General features: G+C 43.2%; 1 protein-coding gene across 2 annotated transcripts in view; it reads right to left on the reverse strand.

Moving 5' to 3' along the window:
• Nucleotides 1-6,392: 6,392 nt before the first annotated feature.
• fig4a (FIG4 phosphoinositide 5-phosphatase a) overlaps nt 6,393-19,649 on the reverse strand; it is a 97,201-nt gene continuing 83,944 nt past the window's right edge. For both annotated transcript variants that reach the window (XM_020454975.2, XM_020454976.2), the window contains 2 exons: nt 17,982-18,056; nt 6,393-7,411 (listed from right to left, as the gene is read on the reverse strand). In XM_020454975.2, coding sequence (XP_020310564.1) covers nt 7,234-7,411; nt 17,982-18,056 — 253 coding nt within the window. In that variant the 3' untranslated portion in view covers nt 6,393-7,233. The remainder of the gene's footprint in view (nt 7,412-17,981; nt 18,057-19,649) is intronic.

Genomic DNA, 19,649 nt, shown 5'->3' on the forward strand with positions numbered 1-19,649 from the left:
CAACTACCTAATACACACAAATCTAAAGGGGTGAATGAGAATATGTACATATAAATATATGGATGAGCGATGGCCAAGCGGCATAGGCAAGATGCAGAAGATGGTATAAAATATAGTATATTCAGTTGAAGTCGGAAGTTTACATACACTGTAGCCAAATACATTTACACTCAGTTTTTCACAATTCCTGACAATACCCAAGTAAAAATTCCCTGTCTTAGGTCAGTTAGGATCACCACTTTATTTTAAGAATGTGTAATGTCAGAATAATAGTAGAGAATAATTTATTTAAGCTTTTATTTCTTTCATCACATTTCCAGTGGGTCAGAAGTTTACATACACTCAATTAGTATTTGGTAGCATTGCCTTTAAATGGTTTAACTTGGTTCAAATGTTTTGGGAAGCCTTCCACGAGCTTCCCACAATAAGTTGGGTGAATTTTGGACCAAAGTACGTTCATCTCTAGGAGACCATCCTGAGCGGTATGACGGCCACGTGGTCTCATGGTGTTTATACTTGCATATTATTGTTTGTACAGATGAATGTGGTACCTTCAGGCATTTGGAAATTGCTCCCAAGGATGAACCAGACTTGTGGAGGTCTACAATCTTTTTTTTCTGAGGTCTTGGCTGATTTCTTTTGATTTTCCCATGATGTCAAGCAAAGAGGCACTGAGTTTGAAGGTAGGCCTTGAAATACATCCACAGGTACACCTCTGATTGACTCAAATTATGTCAATTAGCCTATCAGAAGCATCTAAAGCCATGACATCATTTTCTGGAATTTCCCAAGCTGTTTAAAAGCACAGCCAACTTAGTGTATGTAAACTTCTGACCCACTGGAATTGTGATACAGTGAATTATACTGTCTGTAAACAATTGTTGAAAAAATTACTTGTGTCATGCACAAAGTAGATGTTCTAACCGACTTGCCAAAACTTTTAATGACTCCAAACTAAGCGTATGTAAACTTCCGACTTCAACTGTACATGTGATATGAGTAATGTAAGATATGTAAACATTATTAAAGTGGCATTGTTTAAAGTGACTCGTGATCCATTTATTAAAGTGATCGAGTCTCAATGTGGTCAGCCTCTCTGAGTTAGTGGTGGCTGTTTAACAGTCTGATGGCCTTGAGATAGAAGCCGTTTCTCAATCTCTCGGTTCCAGCTTTGATGCACCTGTACTGAACGCGCCTTCTGGATGATTGCGGTGTGAACAGGCAGTGGCTTCGGTGGTTGTTGTCCTTGATGATCTTTATGGCCTTCCTGTGACATTGGGTGCTGTAGGTGTCATGGAGGGCAGGTAGTTTGCCCCCGGTGATGCGTTGTGCAGACCGCACCACCCTCTGGAGAGCCTTGTGGTTGAGGGAGGTGCAGTTGCCGTACCAGGCTGTTACAGCCCGACAGGATGCTCTCGATTGCGCATTTGTAAAAGTTTGTCAGGGTTTTGGGTGACAAGCCAAATTTCTTCAGTCTCCTGAGGTTGAAGAGGCTCTGTTGCGCCTTCTTCACCACACTATCTGTGTGGGTGGACCATTTCAGTTTGTCTGTGACGTGTAAGCCCAGGAACTTAAAAAACATTCCACCTTCTACACTGTTGACCCTTTGATGTGGATAGGGGGGTGCTCACTCTGCTGTTTCCTAAAGTCCACAATCATCTCCTTAGTTTTGTTGATGTTGAGTGAGAGGTTGTTTTCCTGACAGGAGAGGGCTGAGCACACACCCTTGTGGGGCCCCAGTGTTGAGGGTCAGTGAAGGGGAGATGTTTTTTCCTACCTTCACCACCTGGGGGCGGCCCGTCAGAAAGTCCAGGACCCAGTTGCACAGGGAGGGGTTGAGACCCAGGGCCTCCAGCTTGATGATGAGCTTGGAGGGTACTATGGTGTTGAATGCTGAGCTGTAGTCAAGAAACAGCATTCTTACATAGGTATTCTTTTTGTCCAGATGGGATAGGGCAGTGTGCAGTGCGATGGTGATTGCATCATCTATGGACCTGTTGGGGCGGTATGCAAACTGAAGTGGGTCTAGGGTGGCCGGTAAGGTGGCGGTAATATGATCCTTGACTAGCCTCTCAAAGCACTTCATGATGACAGAAGTTAGCGCTACGGGTGGAGGGTGAGCAGAAGGACTTGAGTTCCTGTGTGTTATGATCGTACCATGAGTTGTCAATCATAAAGCATACATAATGCACTCCAGATGGAGATCACTGCTTTGAATCTCCGAGGACAGTGTGACAAGTAGGGAGGATCACATGGTGACAACGTCCTGAGTGGTCTTTTAACAGTTGTGTGTGTGTGTGTAAGAGGAGAGAAAGAGAAATACACATTTGGGGAGAAAGAGGGGGTGAGAGTGAGAAAAGAGAGAGAGGAGTGGGAGAGAGTGCGAGAGGAGAGAGCGAGGAGAGAGTGCGGAGAGTGAGCGAGAGTGAGCAAGAGAGAGTGAGCGAGAGAGAGAGCGTGGAGAGAGTGAGCGAGAGAGTGAGAGGAGAGAGAGTGCGAGAGGTGGGATGTAATAGGTGGAGCAGGAGGAGGCAGTTCATGGTTGAAATGGAGAGAGGGAATGAGAGGGAGATGTCAGTTTTATAGAACATGCAGCTTCTCCCATCATTCTGTGACCACAGCAGGAGTACTATTAACCATGCACAGAGGGAGCTACACATAGTTCTGTTCCACTAATCAACTGTTTTTGTGGATACAAATTGAACAGGATTGCCTCCCCATGAAAGGTAGCTGGCTCCAGATGATTCATTCATTTCAGGCGAGTGAGAGGTGTGTGACCAAAACAAATCACTGATATTTGACACCCGCTGTTTGGTTCAAAAACAACTTAGAAAAACAGGCTTATTTAAAGACCCTGCTTCTCATTCATTCTCACATATAAGCGCGCGCACGCGCGCACACACACACACACACACACACACACACACACACACACACACACACACACACACACACACACACACACACACACACACATACACACACACACACACACGGCTCATAATGATGGCTGGAATTAAATGGCATCAACCACAAGGAACCCATGTTTGATGTATTCGATACCATTCAATTTATTCCGTTCCAGCCATTTCTGAGGCCATCCTCCCCAATTAAGGTGCCAGCAGCCTCCTGAGACACATATTCATCCTGAAATCTATAAATGCCCACCTTGTTAACCTTGCTACAGCTGTAAATCAAATCAAATTTTATTCGTCACATACACATGGTTAGCAGATGTTAGTGCGAGTGTAGCGAAATGCTTGTGCTTCTAGTTCCGACAATGCAGTAATAACCAACAAGTAATCTAGCTAACAATTCCAAAACTACTACCTTATAGACACAAGTGTAAGGGGATAAAGAATATGTACATAAGATATATGAATGAGTGATGGTACAGAGCGGCATAGGCAAGATACAGTAGATGGTATCGAGTACAGTATATACATATGAGATGAGTATGTAAACAAAGTGGCATAGTTAAAGTGGCTAGTGATACATGTATTACATAAGGATGCAGTAGATGATATAGAGTACAGTATATATGTATACATATGAGATGAATAATGTAGGGTATGTAAACATTATATTAGGTAGCATTGTTTAAAGTGGCTAGTGATATATTTTACATCATTTCCCATCAATTCCCATTATTAAAGTGGCTGGAGTTGAGTCAGTGTGTTGGCAGCAGCCACTCAATGTTAGTGGTGGCTGTTTAACAGTCTGATGGCCTTGAGATAGAAGCTGTTTTTCAGTCTCTCGGTCCCAGCTTTGATGCACCTGTACTGACCTCACCTTCTGGATGATAGCAGGGTGAACAGGCAGTGGTTTGGGTGGTTGTTGTCCTTGATGATCTTTTATATGGCCTTCCTGTGACATCGGGTGGTGTAGGTGTCCTGGAGGGCAGGTAGTTTGCCCCCGGTGATGCGTTGTGCAGACCTCACTACCCTCTGGAGAGCCTTACGGTTGTGGGCGGAGCAGTTGCCGTACCAGGCGGTGATACAGCCCGACAGGATGCTCTCGATTGTGCATCTGTAGAAGTTTGTGAGTGCTTTTGGTGACAAGCCGAATTTCTTCAGCCTCCTGAGGTTGAAGAGGCGCTGCTGCGCCTTCTTCACGATGCTGTCTGTGTGGGTGGACCAATTTAGTTTGATGTGTACGCCGAGGAACTTAAAACTTACTACCCTCTCCACTACTGTTCCATCGATGTGGATAGGGGGGTGTTCCCTCTGCTGTTTCCTGAAGTCCACAATCATCTCCTTAGTTTTGTTGACGTTGAGTGTGAGGTTATTTTCCTGACACCACACTCCGAGGGCCCTCACCTCCTCCCTGTAGGCCGTCTCGTCGTTGTTGGTAATCAAGCCTACCACTGTTGTGTAGTCCGCAAACTTGATGATTGAGTTGGAGGCGTGCGTGGCCACGCAGTCGTGGGTGAACAGGGAGTACAGGAGAGGGCTCAGAACGCACCCTTGTGGGGCCCCAGTGTTGAGGATCAGCGGGGTGGAGATGTTGTTGCCTACCCTCACCACCTGGGGGCGGCCCGTCAGGAAGTCCAGTACCCAGTTGCACAGGGCGGGGTCGAGACCCAGGGTCTCGAGCTTGATGACGAGCTTGGAGGGCACTATGGTGTTAAATGCCGAGCTGTAGTCGATGAACAGCATTCTCACATAGGTATTCCTCTTGTCCAGAGAAGTATATGCCTAAGGCCAAACAGCCTTTTACAGTGAAGAAAAAAGAGAGGGAGAATAGGTGGTATGGAGAGAGGGGAGGCATGTTTACATAAGCACATGTACACTCATGGGCTTGGTCTGATTTCTAATGGTCGGTTTTTGATAATGTCACTAGACAAGGAAACCAGAAAGACCAAGTATATAAAGAGCTGTCCTAATGGTTGTTGTTTCTCTCTGTCTGATTGGCTATTCTTATCTCTCTCGGCACCCAGCTTTGTCCCGCTGGCCAGAAATGTGGGAGACAGGCAGACACCAGCACACGTTCTCTCCCTCAGCTTTAATCTGTGCTTAATAACAGCTAATAGATGTTCCCTCTCAGTTTCATTCCCTCTCCTCTACATGCGGGTATATGCAGCAGGCTGTTCATCCCTCCTCCATCCACGCCTTCTCTCCTCCTTCCTTCTCATTCCTCTGACGCCGTGCCACTAGGCACAGAGAGGCCAAGGAGAAAGGACCAGTGGCCAGGGTGTGTGTGTCTTTGTGGAGTGTGTATAACTGAATGTGTGTCATATCTGTGAGAAAGTCAGTGGCTGCAAAGCTCTCTGAAGCCCGGGGAAGAGACACACACACACTCATAGAGACACACACACTCAGAGAGAGAGCGAGGGAGACACACACACATACTCAGAGACAGAGAGCGAGGGAGACATACACACACTCCGAGAGACAGAGAGCGAGGGAGAGACACACACACACAGAGAGACAGAGAGCGAGGGAGAGACACACACACTCAGAGAAACAGAGAGTGAGGGAGAGACACAGAGACAGAGAGCGAGGGAGAGACACACACACTCAGAGAAACAGAGAGCGAGGGAGAGACACACTCAGAGAGACAGAGAGCGAGGGAGAGACACACTCAGAGAGACAGAGAGCGAGGGAGAGACACACACAGAGAGACAGAGAGCGAGGGAGAGACACACACACTCAGAGAAACAGAGAGCGAGGGAGAGACACACTCAGAGAGACAGAGAGCGAGGGAGAGACACACTCAGAGAGACAGAGAGCGAGGGAGAGACACACTCAGAGAGACAGAGAGCGAGGGAGAGATATACACTCAGAGAGACAGAGAGCGAGGGAGACATACACACACTCAGAGAAACAGAGATCGAGGGAGAGACACACTCAGAGAGACAGAGAGCGAGGGAGAGACATACACTCAGAGAGACAGAGAGCGAGGGAGAGACACACTCAGAGAGACAGAGAGCGAGGGAGAGACACACACACACTCAGAGACAGAGAGCGAGGGAGAGACACACACTCAGAGAGACAGAGAGCGAGGGAGAGACACAGAGACAGAGCGAGACAAAACGATTGAGAGATACAACAGTAGAGCACACAGCCCAAAGTCACAACCAGACAAATCATCCATGAATGAGTATACAGTACTGTCAGTGTGTGTCTGACATGTGCAGTTCTTTTAGTGACAGCTGTAGAGGATAGGAAGGAGAGAAGAGACGGAAGGAGTGTGGCTTGGTCTTGTTCTCTAAGGATGCTACTGTAGTCCACTCACCAATGAAACATCACATTTAGATTTACATGACATTTAATAAATATACAAGTTTAATATGGCGCTACACACTTATTCGCCCTCAGTATTTAGATAGGCAGTTGTTCTAAAGAAAGCTAAATAAAAATCATTATTTATATGAAATAGAATTAAATCAATTAGTTTTGTAAACATGATAAGTTTATTTTGTCCAACATCCAAACAGAAAAAACGACAGCTGTGCTAAATGTGTGTAAAACTCAAAAGCTACATTAAAAAAAACAGGGATGTGTTTAAAATGGCAAGAGAGAGAAAAAGAAAACAATGAAACACTTGTTTAACCTTGGAAGCCATACATGATCATGACTAAAATAACTGAAATAAATAACCTGTTTTCATCCTTTACTGCTGTCACTCTAAAATAACTACTGAAAAATATGAAGTCATAAAACAGACTAGGAATATTGTCCTGCCTCTTCTGGAAACACTCACTAACGGTCATCTCATCAGCCTGAGAAGCCTTTGATTGAGAGTCCACTGTATACCATGAAACCACAATCCACTCTCCTTGCAGGTAATGGGGCTGTGGTCAAGAGCGTGGTTGATCCAACGTTGAGATGTGGTTGATCGATGGTTGCGAGTTGGTTATGGCCATAGAAATAGAATGAATAGAACAGGCTTGGAATCTCAGACCCTGGCAATATGACTGGTAAACTCATGGGTACACGTGTAATGGCTGCCTGTTGATTAAATCATTTCCATGGTAATGTAGAATGTTAATTCAAATGATGCTAACTGATGTGGCTCTTACAATGGAATGTATTTTTTTTTGTCATGTCAGTTGAGTTGACTTAACAGATCACATCACAGATTGATGGCACACTTCCTGCTTTTACTTCCTGCTTTGCTCCTTATGGGTACACTCACAATGGCCACCAGTCCACCCATTATGCCATCATTGACTTTAATGGGGATGACCATTCTATTCATTCTATTTCTATGATTATGGAGCCTCTCACATCACATGTACCTGTTCTTGATATACTCTCTGTACATGAGTATGTCCTCTCGGCACAGTGATCTCACCTGGCCAAGGCCAGTTAGCACGTGGCCCTCAAACACCTCCCTGTTGTCCCTGTCCACCTGCGGAGACGACACCTCGTATATACTGTCAGTCGTAAAGCATGACACAGGAACACTGGAGAGAGAGAGAGACAAGAGGGAGAGGTGAAAAATAAAACAAATGCTAAACTCATGCTGGATATAAGTTACTGTCGTACAGTAGCTGTAGGTAGTAGTGATTCACGTGTCAGATAACTAAGCTAAACAGACCAAAATGTGTTCTGCAGAAAAGTGACATTTTTAAACTGAAACGTGTTCCTAAAAGAAGAGAATGGGTCACAAGACAGATTTGTAGATGATTGGGGATGCAGGGAGGGAGAGAGAAATGTTGGTATTTCTACAGCCCTGGTAATCACTAATAATAACTTGTGTGGAAGTCATCTACACAGCTCATTAGCTACTTCAGGTTTCTCAAGTCATCCTTCTGGAGGGTGGCCACACCACACCACAACCCCACCCCACCCACCAGCCTCATGCACATACCCACTATACAGACATTTCATAGACCACTTTTTCTCACAGCACTCAACACTACCCCCCCGCTTTCAGAACGTCACAGAATATACAACATGACAGAATGACACAGAATTCATCAGAGCAGAGCACTTTAGTAAAAAGCCAGTATTGAGCAATGGGGCCGGCCATTGGGCTAGACTTAACATCAAGTGCTTTTATGACTGAAAAAGAACAACATGTGGATGTGGAGGTACAATGTGTCTGTTCTGCTTGGCGGTAACAACTCTCTTATTGTAAAAGAGCTTGATATGTACACTCAGCACACAGTACTAAACTGACTTCTGATAGCGGATGTTGGCTGAGAGGTCACCAAGACAACACAGTGAGGCTTCCAGTGGGTCACTGAGTGATGTACAGTAGTTAGCCTTGATAGAGAAGCACTTGTGACTGAAGTGTTTTGGGTGAGTCAGAGCAAAGCAAACAGTCACAAGATAGCTAGGATGAACAATACCAGGAAGTGGAGTAGAACTCAACCTAATCGTTTCACATGTTCCACCTTTCCTACCACTATTTCCTGTAGCAACACTGGTCTTCCTCTTAGTTGTCCCAGCACGTTTGATGACCCACTTCCTCTGTAGTAAATCAAATTACTTTTCTGTTCTTTGTCCTCTCATTCTCACTCTTTTTACTGGTTCCCCTGTCCCCCTAGTCCCTGGCTGTGAATCGAGTGTGTGTGTTTGTGTGGTTTCTGGGCACCTGAGAGAGAGAAACAGTTGAGGTGTGGAAACTCTCCTCTCCCGAGAGGAAAAAAAATGTAGGTGAATACGTGAATAAGAGAGAAGACACTAGCAAGGTTTCCATCCAAATGGTGACAAAATCCCGATAAAAACAATGTACATTTTCCAAGCAGAGTTGTTTCTATGAAACAGGCTTATTGCGGCTAAAAATATATGCGGGATGATGTAGTGCAGATAAGAATAACTTTTACAGTTAAATTCATTCAAAATGTGATGGAGGTCAACAATGCTGATGGCTGGTTCCTACTACCAAGCGCATGTGAGGTCAACAATGCTGACGGCTGGTTCCTACTACCAAGTGCATGTGAGGTCAACAATGCTGACGGCTGGTTCCTACTACCAAGTGCATGTGAGGTCAACAATGCTGACGGCTGGTTCCTACTACCAAGTGCATGTGAGGTCAACAATGCTGACGTCTGGTTCCTACTACCAAGTGCATGTGAGGTCAACAAAGCTGACGGCTGGTTCCTACTACCAAGTGCATGTGAGGTCAACAATGCTGACGGCTGGTTCCTACTACCAAGTGCAAGTGAGGTCAACAATGCTGACGGCTGGTTCCTACTACCAAGTGCATGTGAGGTCAACAATGCTGACGGCTGGTTCCTACTACCAAGTGCATGTGAGGTCAACAATGCTGACGGCTGGTTCCTACTACCAAGCGCATGTGAGGTCAACAATGCTGATGGCTGGTTCCTACTACCAAGGGCATGCGAGGTCAACAATGCTGACGGCTGGTTCCTACTACCAAGTGCATGTGAGGTCAACAATGCTGATGGCTGGTTCCTACTACCAAGTGCATGTGCGGTCAACAATGCTGATGGCTGGTTCCTACTACCAAGCGCATGCGAGGTCAACAATGCTGACGGCTGGTTCCTACTACCAAGTGCATGCGAGGTCAACAATGCTGATGGCTGGTTCCTACTACCAAGTGCATGCGAGGTCAACAATGCTGATGGCTGGTTCCTACTACCAAGTGCATGCGAGGTCAACAATGCTGACGGCTGGTTCCTACTACCAAGTGCATGTGAGGTCAACAATGCTGATGGCTGGTTCCTACTACCAAGTGCATGTGAGGTCAACAATGCTGATGGCTGGTTCCTACTACCAAGTGCATGTGAGGTCAACAATGCTGATGGCTGGTTCCTACTACCAAGTGCATGTGAGGTCAACAATGCTGACGGCTGGTTCCTACTACCAAGTGCATGTGAGGTCAACAATGCTGACGGCTGGTTCCTACTACCAAGTGCATGTGAGGTCAACAATGCTGACAGCTGGTTCCTACTACCAAGCGCATGTGAGGTCAACAATGCTGATGGCTGGTTCCTACTACCAAGCGCATGTGAGGTCAACAATGCTGATGGCTGGTTCCTACTACCAAGCGCATGTGAGGTCAACAATGCTGATGGCTGGTTCCAACTACCAAGCGCATGTGAGGTCAACAATGCTGATGGCCGGTTCCTACTACCAAGCGCATGTGAGGTCAACAATGCTGATGGCTGGTTCCTACTACCAAGCGCATGTGAGGACAACACACACACACGTTCTGCAAAGAAATACATGACCTTTTCTGCACTGCCTGAGAGAAAGAAAACAGCTTATCTAGAGCTCCACTGTCCACTGTTCCAGCTCCACTTCGAATTCAATCTCCTGTGAGACGGATCTGAGGTTTCTCTCTCTACCTGTCTCGCTCTCCCTATTGCTGTCTCTTTCTGTCTCATTTGGTGTGTCTCTCTCTCCGTATCGCTCCCTTTCTGCCTCAGATTTTGGAACCTCTGGCTGTGAGGTTGACTGATCTCTACAGTGATGTGAATCCACAGCAACACGTTGATTCAGTAAATAGACCCTGATAACACACATGGCTCTCCTTCCATCCTGTCTCCAGTCTATATTTTTTGCAGCGAAACAAAAACAAACAATCTAACCCTCCAAACCTCTCAAAGGGTTCTCTGAAAGTTCCCCTATTCAGACTAATTCTCGCCATGGTTATTATGGAAGGTACTGAAGACTTTTATTGTTCTAGCCTCAATCAAACTGAGCCAGGAAGAGAGCAACAAGTGTGTCTGTGTGAGTGTGTGTGTAGATGGATTGCTGTGCGTCAACCACTTCAACGTCCAGGAGATGGATGAGACGAAAGTGTGTTACCGTGACAACAGGCTGTGGAGATGAACAAGGGTTCTATGAAAGGGTGAATGCACTCAGGGCAGGTGTGTGGGTGGTGATGAAGGATTGAGGTATTAGAAGACCACCCTCACCTCTGAGACACACACACACACACACAGCTAATTAACATTATCCCAATAATGGTCACCTACATTAAGGATGTGACTGTGGAGGTGTGATTGCGTGAACCCATTAAGCAGTCTAATGCCACACAGACACACACAACAGAGCCCTCAAACTCAGTTCCACTGCTTTGTTTCCCCATTGTTCCCCTCTAATCAGGGACTGATTTAGACCTGGGACACCAGGTGGGTGCAATTAATGTTCAGGTAGAACAGAGAACCAGCAGGTTCCGGACCTCGTAGGGTAAGAGTTGAATACCCTGGACCAGAGGATTGCAGGATTTTAGGGTGCTACAACCCAATCGGCTTGTCCACTAGATCTAACAGGCAGTAGTGATGGGTGGGGGGATAGATACATGTACACATATTTTGAGAAGCTTGTTCTCCTTCTTTTTAATTAGGAAGCCAATTTGTTTTCAGCACTTTTATGCCATGACTGATCATTATTATTATTATTATTATGCCATGACTGATCATTATTATTATTATTATTATTATTATTATTATGCCATGACTGATCATTATTATTATTATTATTATTATTATTATTATTATTATGCCATGACTGATCATTATTATTATTATTATTATGCCATGACTGACCATTATTATTATTATTATTATGCCATGACTGATCATTATTATTATTATTATTATTATTATTATTATTATTATTATTATTATTATTATTATTATGCCATGACTGATCATTATTATTATTATTATTATGCCATGACTGACCATTATTATTATTATTATTATGCCATGACTGATCATTATTATTATTATTATTATTATTATTATTATTATTATTATTATTATTATGCCATGACTGATTATTATTATTATTATTATGCCATGACTGATCATTATTATTATTATTATTATTATGCCATGACTGATCATTATTATTATTATTATTATTATGCCATGACTGATTATTATTATTATTATTATTATTCCATGACTGATCAAAACATTCTCATGGCTTCTCTTGTTCCTCTGCAGCAGACATATGGTGAGAAATATGTTTGGAACATCGAATCGCAATAAATATAGAATCATGAGAATCGCAATACATATAGAATCGGCGCCAAAGTATCGTGATCGGTGAATGAAAGTGCAAGATGTATTCCTCATTTTACTGGAGGGCCACACAATGCTTTGGACCTGAAAACCATTCAGCCCATCTAACACTAAACCCACCTCTCCTCGGAGTCTGGAACTGCCTAGAAGGAATGGACAATGCAGTCAAAACACGTGTTTCTACATTTTTTTCTTTGCTTTAACCCTTTACACTCATGGGAATTGGCCTACATGGATAAGGTCAAATTGAAATGTTTCTTACAGAAGACCTATAAAAAGCACATGACAATGCTAGAAAAACATTGGAGATTATGGGGAAATGATCAGAGCAAAAGGTGAGGACACAACAGTTCACCTGACAAGACTGAATCCCAACATTAACACTGTTGATTTGATGTGCATTTTACATTTACTGTACATTTCACAGCATTTGTCAATAATAAAATCTGAAAATACTCTGGATACATTCAGTAACATAATAGAGTTAGGGTTTGAGTGAGGTCTAACTGGCAACTCCAAGTGTCCACACACCTCTCCAAACTGTGCACAGTTCAGTCATTTCAATGCACCTTTATGACTCAAGGAAATAGCTTTCAAGGTGCTTTTTTGAGCTCTCCTAGCTTTGCAAATTGAGGAAATGAAGCAAGCACACTTGTAGTTGTTTTGTTTGGAACACAACCCTGTGTCCACACAATCACACTTGTAGTTGTTTTGTTTGGAACACAACCCTGTGTCCACACAATCACAGTTGTTGTTGTTTTGTTTGGAACACAACCCTGTGTCCACACAATCACAGTTGTAGTTGTTTTGTTTGGAACACAACCCTGTGTCCACACAATCACAGTTGTTGTTGTTTTGTTTGGAACACAACCCCGTGTCCACACAATCACAGTTGTTGTTGTTTTGTTTGGAACACAACCCTGTGTCCACACAATCACAGTTGTTGTTGTTTTGTTTGGAACACAACCCCGTGTCCACACAATCACAGTTGTTGTTTTGTTTGGAACACAACCCCGTGTCCACACAATCACAGTTGTTGTTGTTTTGTTTGGAACACAACCCCGTGTCCACACAGTCACAGTTGTTGTTGTTTTGTTTGGAACACAACCCCGTGTCCACACAATCGCAGTTGTTGTTTTGTTTGGAACACAACCCCGTGTCCACACAATCGCAGTTGTTGTTGTTTTGTTTGGAACACAACCCCGTGTCCACACAATCGCAGTTGTTGTTTTGTTTGGAACACAACCCCGTGTCCACACAATCGCAGTTGTTGTTGTTTTGTTTGGAACACAACCCCGTGTCCACACAATCGCAGTTGTTGTTGTTTTGTTTGGAACACAACCCCGTGTTCACACAATCACAGTTGTTGTTTTGTTTGGAACACAACCCCGTGTCCACACAATCACAGTTGTTGTTGTTTTGTTTGGAACACAACCCCGTGTCCACACAATCACAGTTGTTGTTGTTTTGTTTGGAACACAACCCCGTGTCCACACAATCACAGTTGTTGTTGTTTTGTTTGGAACACAACCCCGTGTCCACACAATCACAGTTGTTGTTTTGAACACAACCCAGTGTCCACACAATCACAGTTGTTGTTTTGTTTGGAACACAACCCCGTTTCCACACAATCACAGTTGTTTTGTTTGGAACACAACCCCGTGTCCACACAATCACAGTTGTTTTGTTTGGAACACAACCCCGTGTCCACACAGTCACAGTTGTTGTTGTTTTGTTTGGAACACAACCCCGTGTCCACACAATCACAGTTGTTTTGTTTGGAACACAACCCCGTGTCCACACAGTCACAGTTGTTGTTGTTTTGTTTGGAACACAACCCCGTGTCCACACAATCACAGTTGTTTTGTTTGGAACACAACCCCGTGTCCACACAATCACAGTTGTTTTGTTTGGAACACAACCCCGTGTCCACACAATCACAGTTGTTTTGTTTGGAACACAACCCCGTGTCCACACAATCACAGTTGTTTTGTTTGGAACACAACCCCGTGTCCACACAGTCACAGTTGTTGTTCACGCAATCCAAAAACATTCATTATATTGAAAGCTAACATTGTTGCCAATACAATAAGCAAAGTTATAAAATATAATCTTACAGTGTTAGGCTTCAAAAGGCACTTCAGACAAACCGATTGTAATTTAGGTGCGCATCGAATGGAGTCATGAGTGCATTCATGTGCGTATTCCGCGGGAAATTTTCTTCCCAATACAACAAACATAAGCTCCTTCTGTTCAGGACAACTCTGAGTATAAGGCAGGTCATCCATGTAACTGTGGATTAAAGATGATATGAATTGCAGATTTGGAATCACGGGTGTGTGCTTTTATGACATTAAATCTGTATTTAATATAACCCTTATCGACTCGTCTTTTAAAACACAGACTCCTCACGACATGTCGCCTTCCACATTTCCCTCACTCAGACAACAACAAACATACAAATGTAGGCCCATTAGTGGGAGGGATGCGGGCATGTTCTTGTTGAGAGTGGTTCTCAAGTTTAAAACGACTGTCAGTCAAAAGATATACAAGTGTGCTTGCTACATTTCCTCAAGCCGAGAACATGAGCGCTGATGTCCCGTATAGCATGTAACTGTACAGCTACTGCGTTCCAATTTAGGCACTTATCAATGAGAAAATCAGCCATTTTCAACCCGTATATGGGATGACGGGTGTTGTGAGTGGAAAGGGCTACTGGAAAAGGAAATTAAATGAGGATAAATGTGATCAAGATTGTACTGGGAGTCTGTGAGTGTAGAGCCTGTCCTCATGTAATATCATCCCCTCCATGCCTAAGTCAATGGGTGAGACAGGTCTCAAGGGGGATGAGGCTGTGGATGGAGGGAGTGGGGTGCCAAGGAAGGAGGGGGAGATGGATAGAAATCAAACACAAGGATACAGCGTTTTGCCGTCCCTCTCTCCCAATTTCCCCCTGCAATTTCTCAAGCAAGAATTTTGCTACGACTGTCTGGTAGTGATCTGAGTGGGGCGGGGAAAAACTGAAAACTACCTGTTATTGGCAGAGAGGTTTGGAATGCTCTTTCTTATGGGTCTATTAACTAGTGGTGATGTCACCAGGCAGGTCAAAACTCCATCCCACCGGCAAAGGCTGACATTTCAGGGTGTCTTTACAAACAGCTCTTACACTAAAAGGGCTTTAGCATCATTTTCACAGATTCACAGTATTATTCCAACCCCATTGTGTGGAAATATATATAAAAAACAGAAAATCTAATTCTTCACTGCACTGGGCCTTAAAAAAAAAATACAGTTGAAGTCAGAAGTTGACATCCACTGAGGCTGGAGTCATTAAAATCATTTTTCAACCACTCCACAAATGTCTTGTTATCAAACTATAGTTTTGGCAAGTCTGTTAGGACATCTTCTTTGTGAATGACAACAACCACCGAAGCCAATGCCTGTTCACACCGCAATCATCCAGAAGGCGAGTTCAGTACAGGTGCATCAAAGCTGGAACCGAGAGATTGAGAAACAGCTTCTATCTCAAGGCCATCAGACTGTTAAACAGCCACCACTAACTCAGAGTGGCTGACCACATTGAGACTCGATCACTTTAATAAATGGATCACGAGTCACTTTAAACAATGCCACTTTAATAATGTTTACATATCTTACATTACTCATATCACATGTACAGTTGAAGTCGGAAGTTTACATACGCTTAGTTTGGAGTCATTAAAAGTTTTGGCAAGTCGGTTAGAACATCTACTTTGTGCATGACACAAGTAATTTTTTCAACAATTGTTTACAGACAGATTATTTCACTTATAATTCACTGTATCACAATTCCAGTGGGTCAGAAGTTTACATACACTAAGTTGACTGTGCCTTTAAACAGCTTGGAAAATTCCCGAAAATGATGATGTCATGGCTTTAGAAGCTTCTGATAGGCTAATTGACATAATTTGAGTCAATTGGAGGTGTACCTGTGGATGTATTTCAAGGCCTACCTTCAAACTCAGTGCCTCTTTGCTTGACATCATGGGAAAATCAAAAGACCTCAGAAAAAAAATTGTAGATCTCCACAAGAGAAATTTCCAAACGTTCATCTGTACAAACAATAGTACCGAAGTATAAACACCATGGGAACACGCAGCCGTCATACCGCTCAGGAAGGAGATGCGTTCTGTCACCTAGAGACAGACGTATTTGGTGCGAAAAGTGCAAATCAATCCCAGAAAAACAGCAAAGGACCTTGCGAAGATGCTGGAGGAAACAGGTACAAAAGTATCTATATCCACAATAAAACGAGTCCTATATCAACATTACCTGAAAGGCCGCTCAGCAAGGAAGAAGCCACTGCTCCAAAACTGCCATAACAAAAGCCAGACTACGGTTTGCAACTGCACATGGTGACAAAGATCCTACTTTTTGGAGAAATGTCATCTGGTCTGATGAAACAAAAATAGAACTGTTTGGCCACAATAACCATGTTTGGAGGAAAAAGGGGGAGGCTTGCAAGCCGAAGAACACCATCCCAACCGTGAAGCACGGGGGTGGCAGCATCATGTTGTGGGTATGCTTTGCTGCAGGAGGGACTGGTGCACCTCACAAAATAGATGGCATCATGAGGGAGGAAAATTATGTGGATGTATTGAAGCAACATCTCAAGACATCAGTCAGGAAGTTAAAGCTTGGTCGAAAATGGGTCTTCCAAATGGACAATGACCCCAAGCATACTTCCAAAGTTGTGGCAAAATGGCTTAAGGACAACAAAGTCAAGGTATTGGAGTGGCCATCACAAAGCCCTGACCTCAATCCTATAGAAAATGTGTGGGCAGAACTGAAAAAGCATGTGCGAGCAAGGAGGCCTACAAACCTGACTCAATTACACCAGCTCTGTCAGGAGGAATGGGCCAAAATTCACCCAACTTATTGTGGAAAGCTTGTGGAAGGCTACCCGAAACGTTTGACCCAAGTTAAACAATTTAAAGGCAATGCTACCAAATACTAATTGAGTGTATGTAAACTTCTGACCCACTGGGAATGTGATGAAAGAAATCAAATCTGAAATGTCACATTCTTACAATAAAGTGGTGATCCTAACTGACCAAAGACAGGGATTTGTTATGAGGATTAAATGTCAGGAATTGTAAAAACTGAGTTTAAATGTATTTGGCTAAGGTGTATGTAAACTTCCGATTTCAACTGTATGTATGAAAAGTTGTAAAACATTATCCTAAATATAAAACCATCAACTTAGTTACCATTGGTACTTAATATGAGTTGTCAGTATATAAATATAATACATATATTTTGTACATACTTTTATTTACTTTGTAATTTCTTTGTTGTAAATGTTTTGGTGCCAAACTGGTGGCAGTCATGAAAAATGTCAATAGTTGGAAAAGTTCATTAAAAATAATTCCATTGTTGATCAGATGCTTTGTTAAATCAATTAGGCAATAACCATATGGTCTATCCACTACAAACTCATGGACAATATCAACACACATATAAAAGTGAATACTATATCAACTTTGTTTTTTGTCAAAGTATAAATGACTAAAGTTACCATAGATGAACTGTTAATTACCAATATTAGCAGAGATTCCAGTAACTTTAGTAAATGACCAGTAGCTTTGCAACCCTATTCCCAGGAGACTGTTGTTCATAAGCTTTTATAAGATGGTGTGTGTGTGTGCGTGCGTAGCGCACATTGCTTTAACATGTGTTAGAGTGCTGGCACTTCTAAACCCCCGGTTCACAGTGCACTTGGGTGGGTCAGAAGGACACGGGAGCGAGAGGCTACCACTGATGAGAGAATACCACTGAGGAGGATAGAGGGAGGGGATTGACAATAATAAGAAGAGAGAAATTGTGGAGAGGCAGGCAGCACAAGTCCACAAGCCCCTTTGGGACCACTTAGAAAGGAATGTGTTATTACATTTTTTCCAGAGTCGTCTGAAAAGGCCTGTATCCATCTGTTCATTAGAATAGTATTAGACAGTGTACTTGTTTGTGTGTTAAACGCTCAACTTACACGTTGATGGCGTTCTCCAGGACTGAGGGTTCGGTTCTCTCCAACTTGTGCTGGTTCTGACCCAGATAGGCAAACCTGCAGAACAACACACACACAGTCAGTGTTTAAACAGCTGATCACCACGGAGACCCAAACATCACCAAACATTTCAGATAATGTAAGTAGCATCACACCTCTTTTTTTTAGATAACACTGTATCAAATATTTAACATTGAATTTGGAAAGTATGTGGACGCCTGCTCGTCAAACATCTCATTCCAAACTAAAAGTAACATTGAAAAATAGTAATCAATATATAGAAAAACACAGAATCCCAAACAAATGTTCATAAATCTGAGTTGACATTTCTGGAAGGCCAGCATCTCGGAGTCGCCTCGTTACTGTTGACGTTGAGACTGGTGTTTTGTGGGTACTATTTAGTGAAGCTGCCAGTTGAGGACTCGTGAGGCGTCTGTTTCTCAAACTAGACACTCTAATCTACTTGTCCTCTTGCTCAGTTGTGCAGCAGAGCCTCCCACTCCTCTTTCTATTCTGGTTAGAGCCAGTTTGCACGGTTCTGTGAAGGGAGTAGTACACAGTGTTGTACGAGATCTCTTGCCTGCATCTAGCTTATCTAGGGTGTAATCATTAGTCCAACAGTTGCAAACAAGGGTTTCTATTGACAAATTCAGGTTTTTATCCCCGTTTCGTTTGCATCCGTTTAAGAAACGTTTGTCAACAGAAGTCGATGGAATGAAGACACCCCTGATCACACAAACAGTTCACTTTGTATTCCTTCTTGCCTCTATGCACTCTCGTCTCACCTTTTCCCTTCGTTTGTAGACTTCAATGAACAACACTTCAGCTGTATGTGACCAGGTGAAAAAAACCTTTCCAAGCCAAACCATATCATAACCACTACACACAGCCTACATAGTTGTCCCCATATTAGCTAAAGTAACGTCCTAGTCAACATAGCTAATAGGACTAACTCATTCGTAAACCTGCTACATTCATGCAGTAACGTTACAGCGTACAGTCACAGTCAGCAGTTACACCGGCAGGCTCCAGCGGCAATACATTAATAAAACCAAAAGCCCACCTTGACTTGGAAGAGTTCCAGTGTTGGATAGTCATAGCCAGCAAGCTAACATAGCATCCCTCTCTGTTTGAGCCAGGTGTTTGAGTAACTAATCTAGCCAGCTGCATTTGCTAGCTAAGTGAAACTGAAAAAAGACAAAAAGTACAGAATCTCTCATGCTTCTCCTTCATTTTTGAAGAAATGAATTTGTTGAAAACTATTCAACTATTGTCTCTCTCTCTCTTTGAGTCAACTACTCACCATATTAGATGCAGTGCTAGTTAGCTGTAGCTTATGCTTTCAGTACTAGATTCATTATCTGATCCTTTGATTGGGTGGACCACATTTCAGTTCATGCTGCAAAAGCTCTGATAGGTTGGAGGACATCCTCTGGAAGTTGTCATAATTACTGTGTAAGTCTATGGAAGGGTGTGAGAACCAAGAGCTTCTTAGGTTTTGTATTGAAGTCAATGTACCAAAAGGAGGACGGAAACTAGCTGTCTTCTGGCTACACCATGGTGCTACCCTACAGAGTGCTGTTGAGGCTACTGTAGACCTTTATTGCAAAACAATGTGTTTTAATCAATTATTTGGTGACAATAATATAT

The sequence above is a fragment of the Oncorhynchus kisutch genome, linkage group LG21 (genome assembly GCF_002021735.2).
Source record: "Oncorhynchus kisutch isolate 150728-3 linkage group LG21, Okis_V2, whole genome shotgun sequence".
Taxonomy (NCBI): domain Eukaryota; kingdom Metazoa; phylum Chordata; class Actinopteri; order Salmoniformes; family Salmonidae; genus Oncorhynchus; species Oncorhynchus kisutch.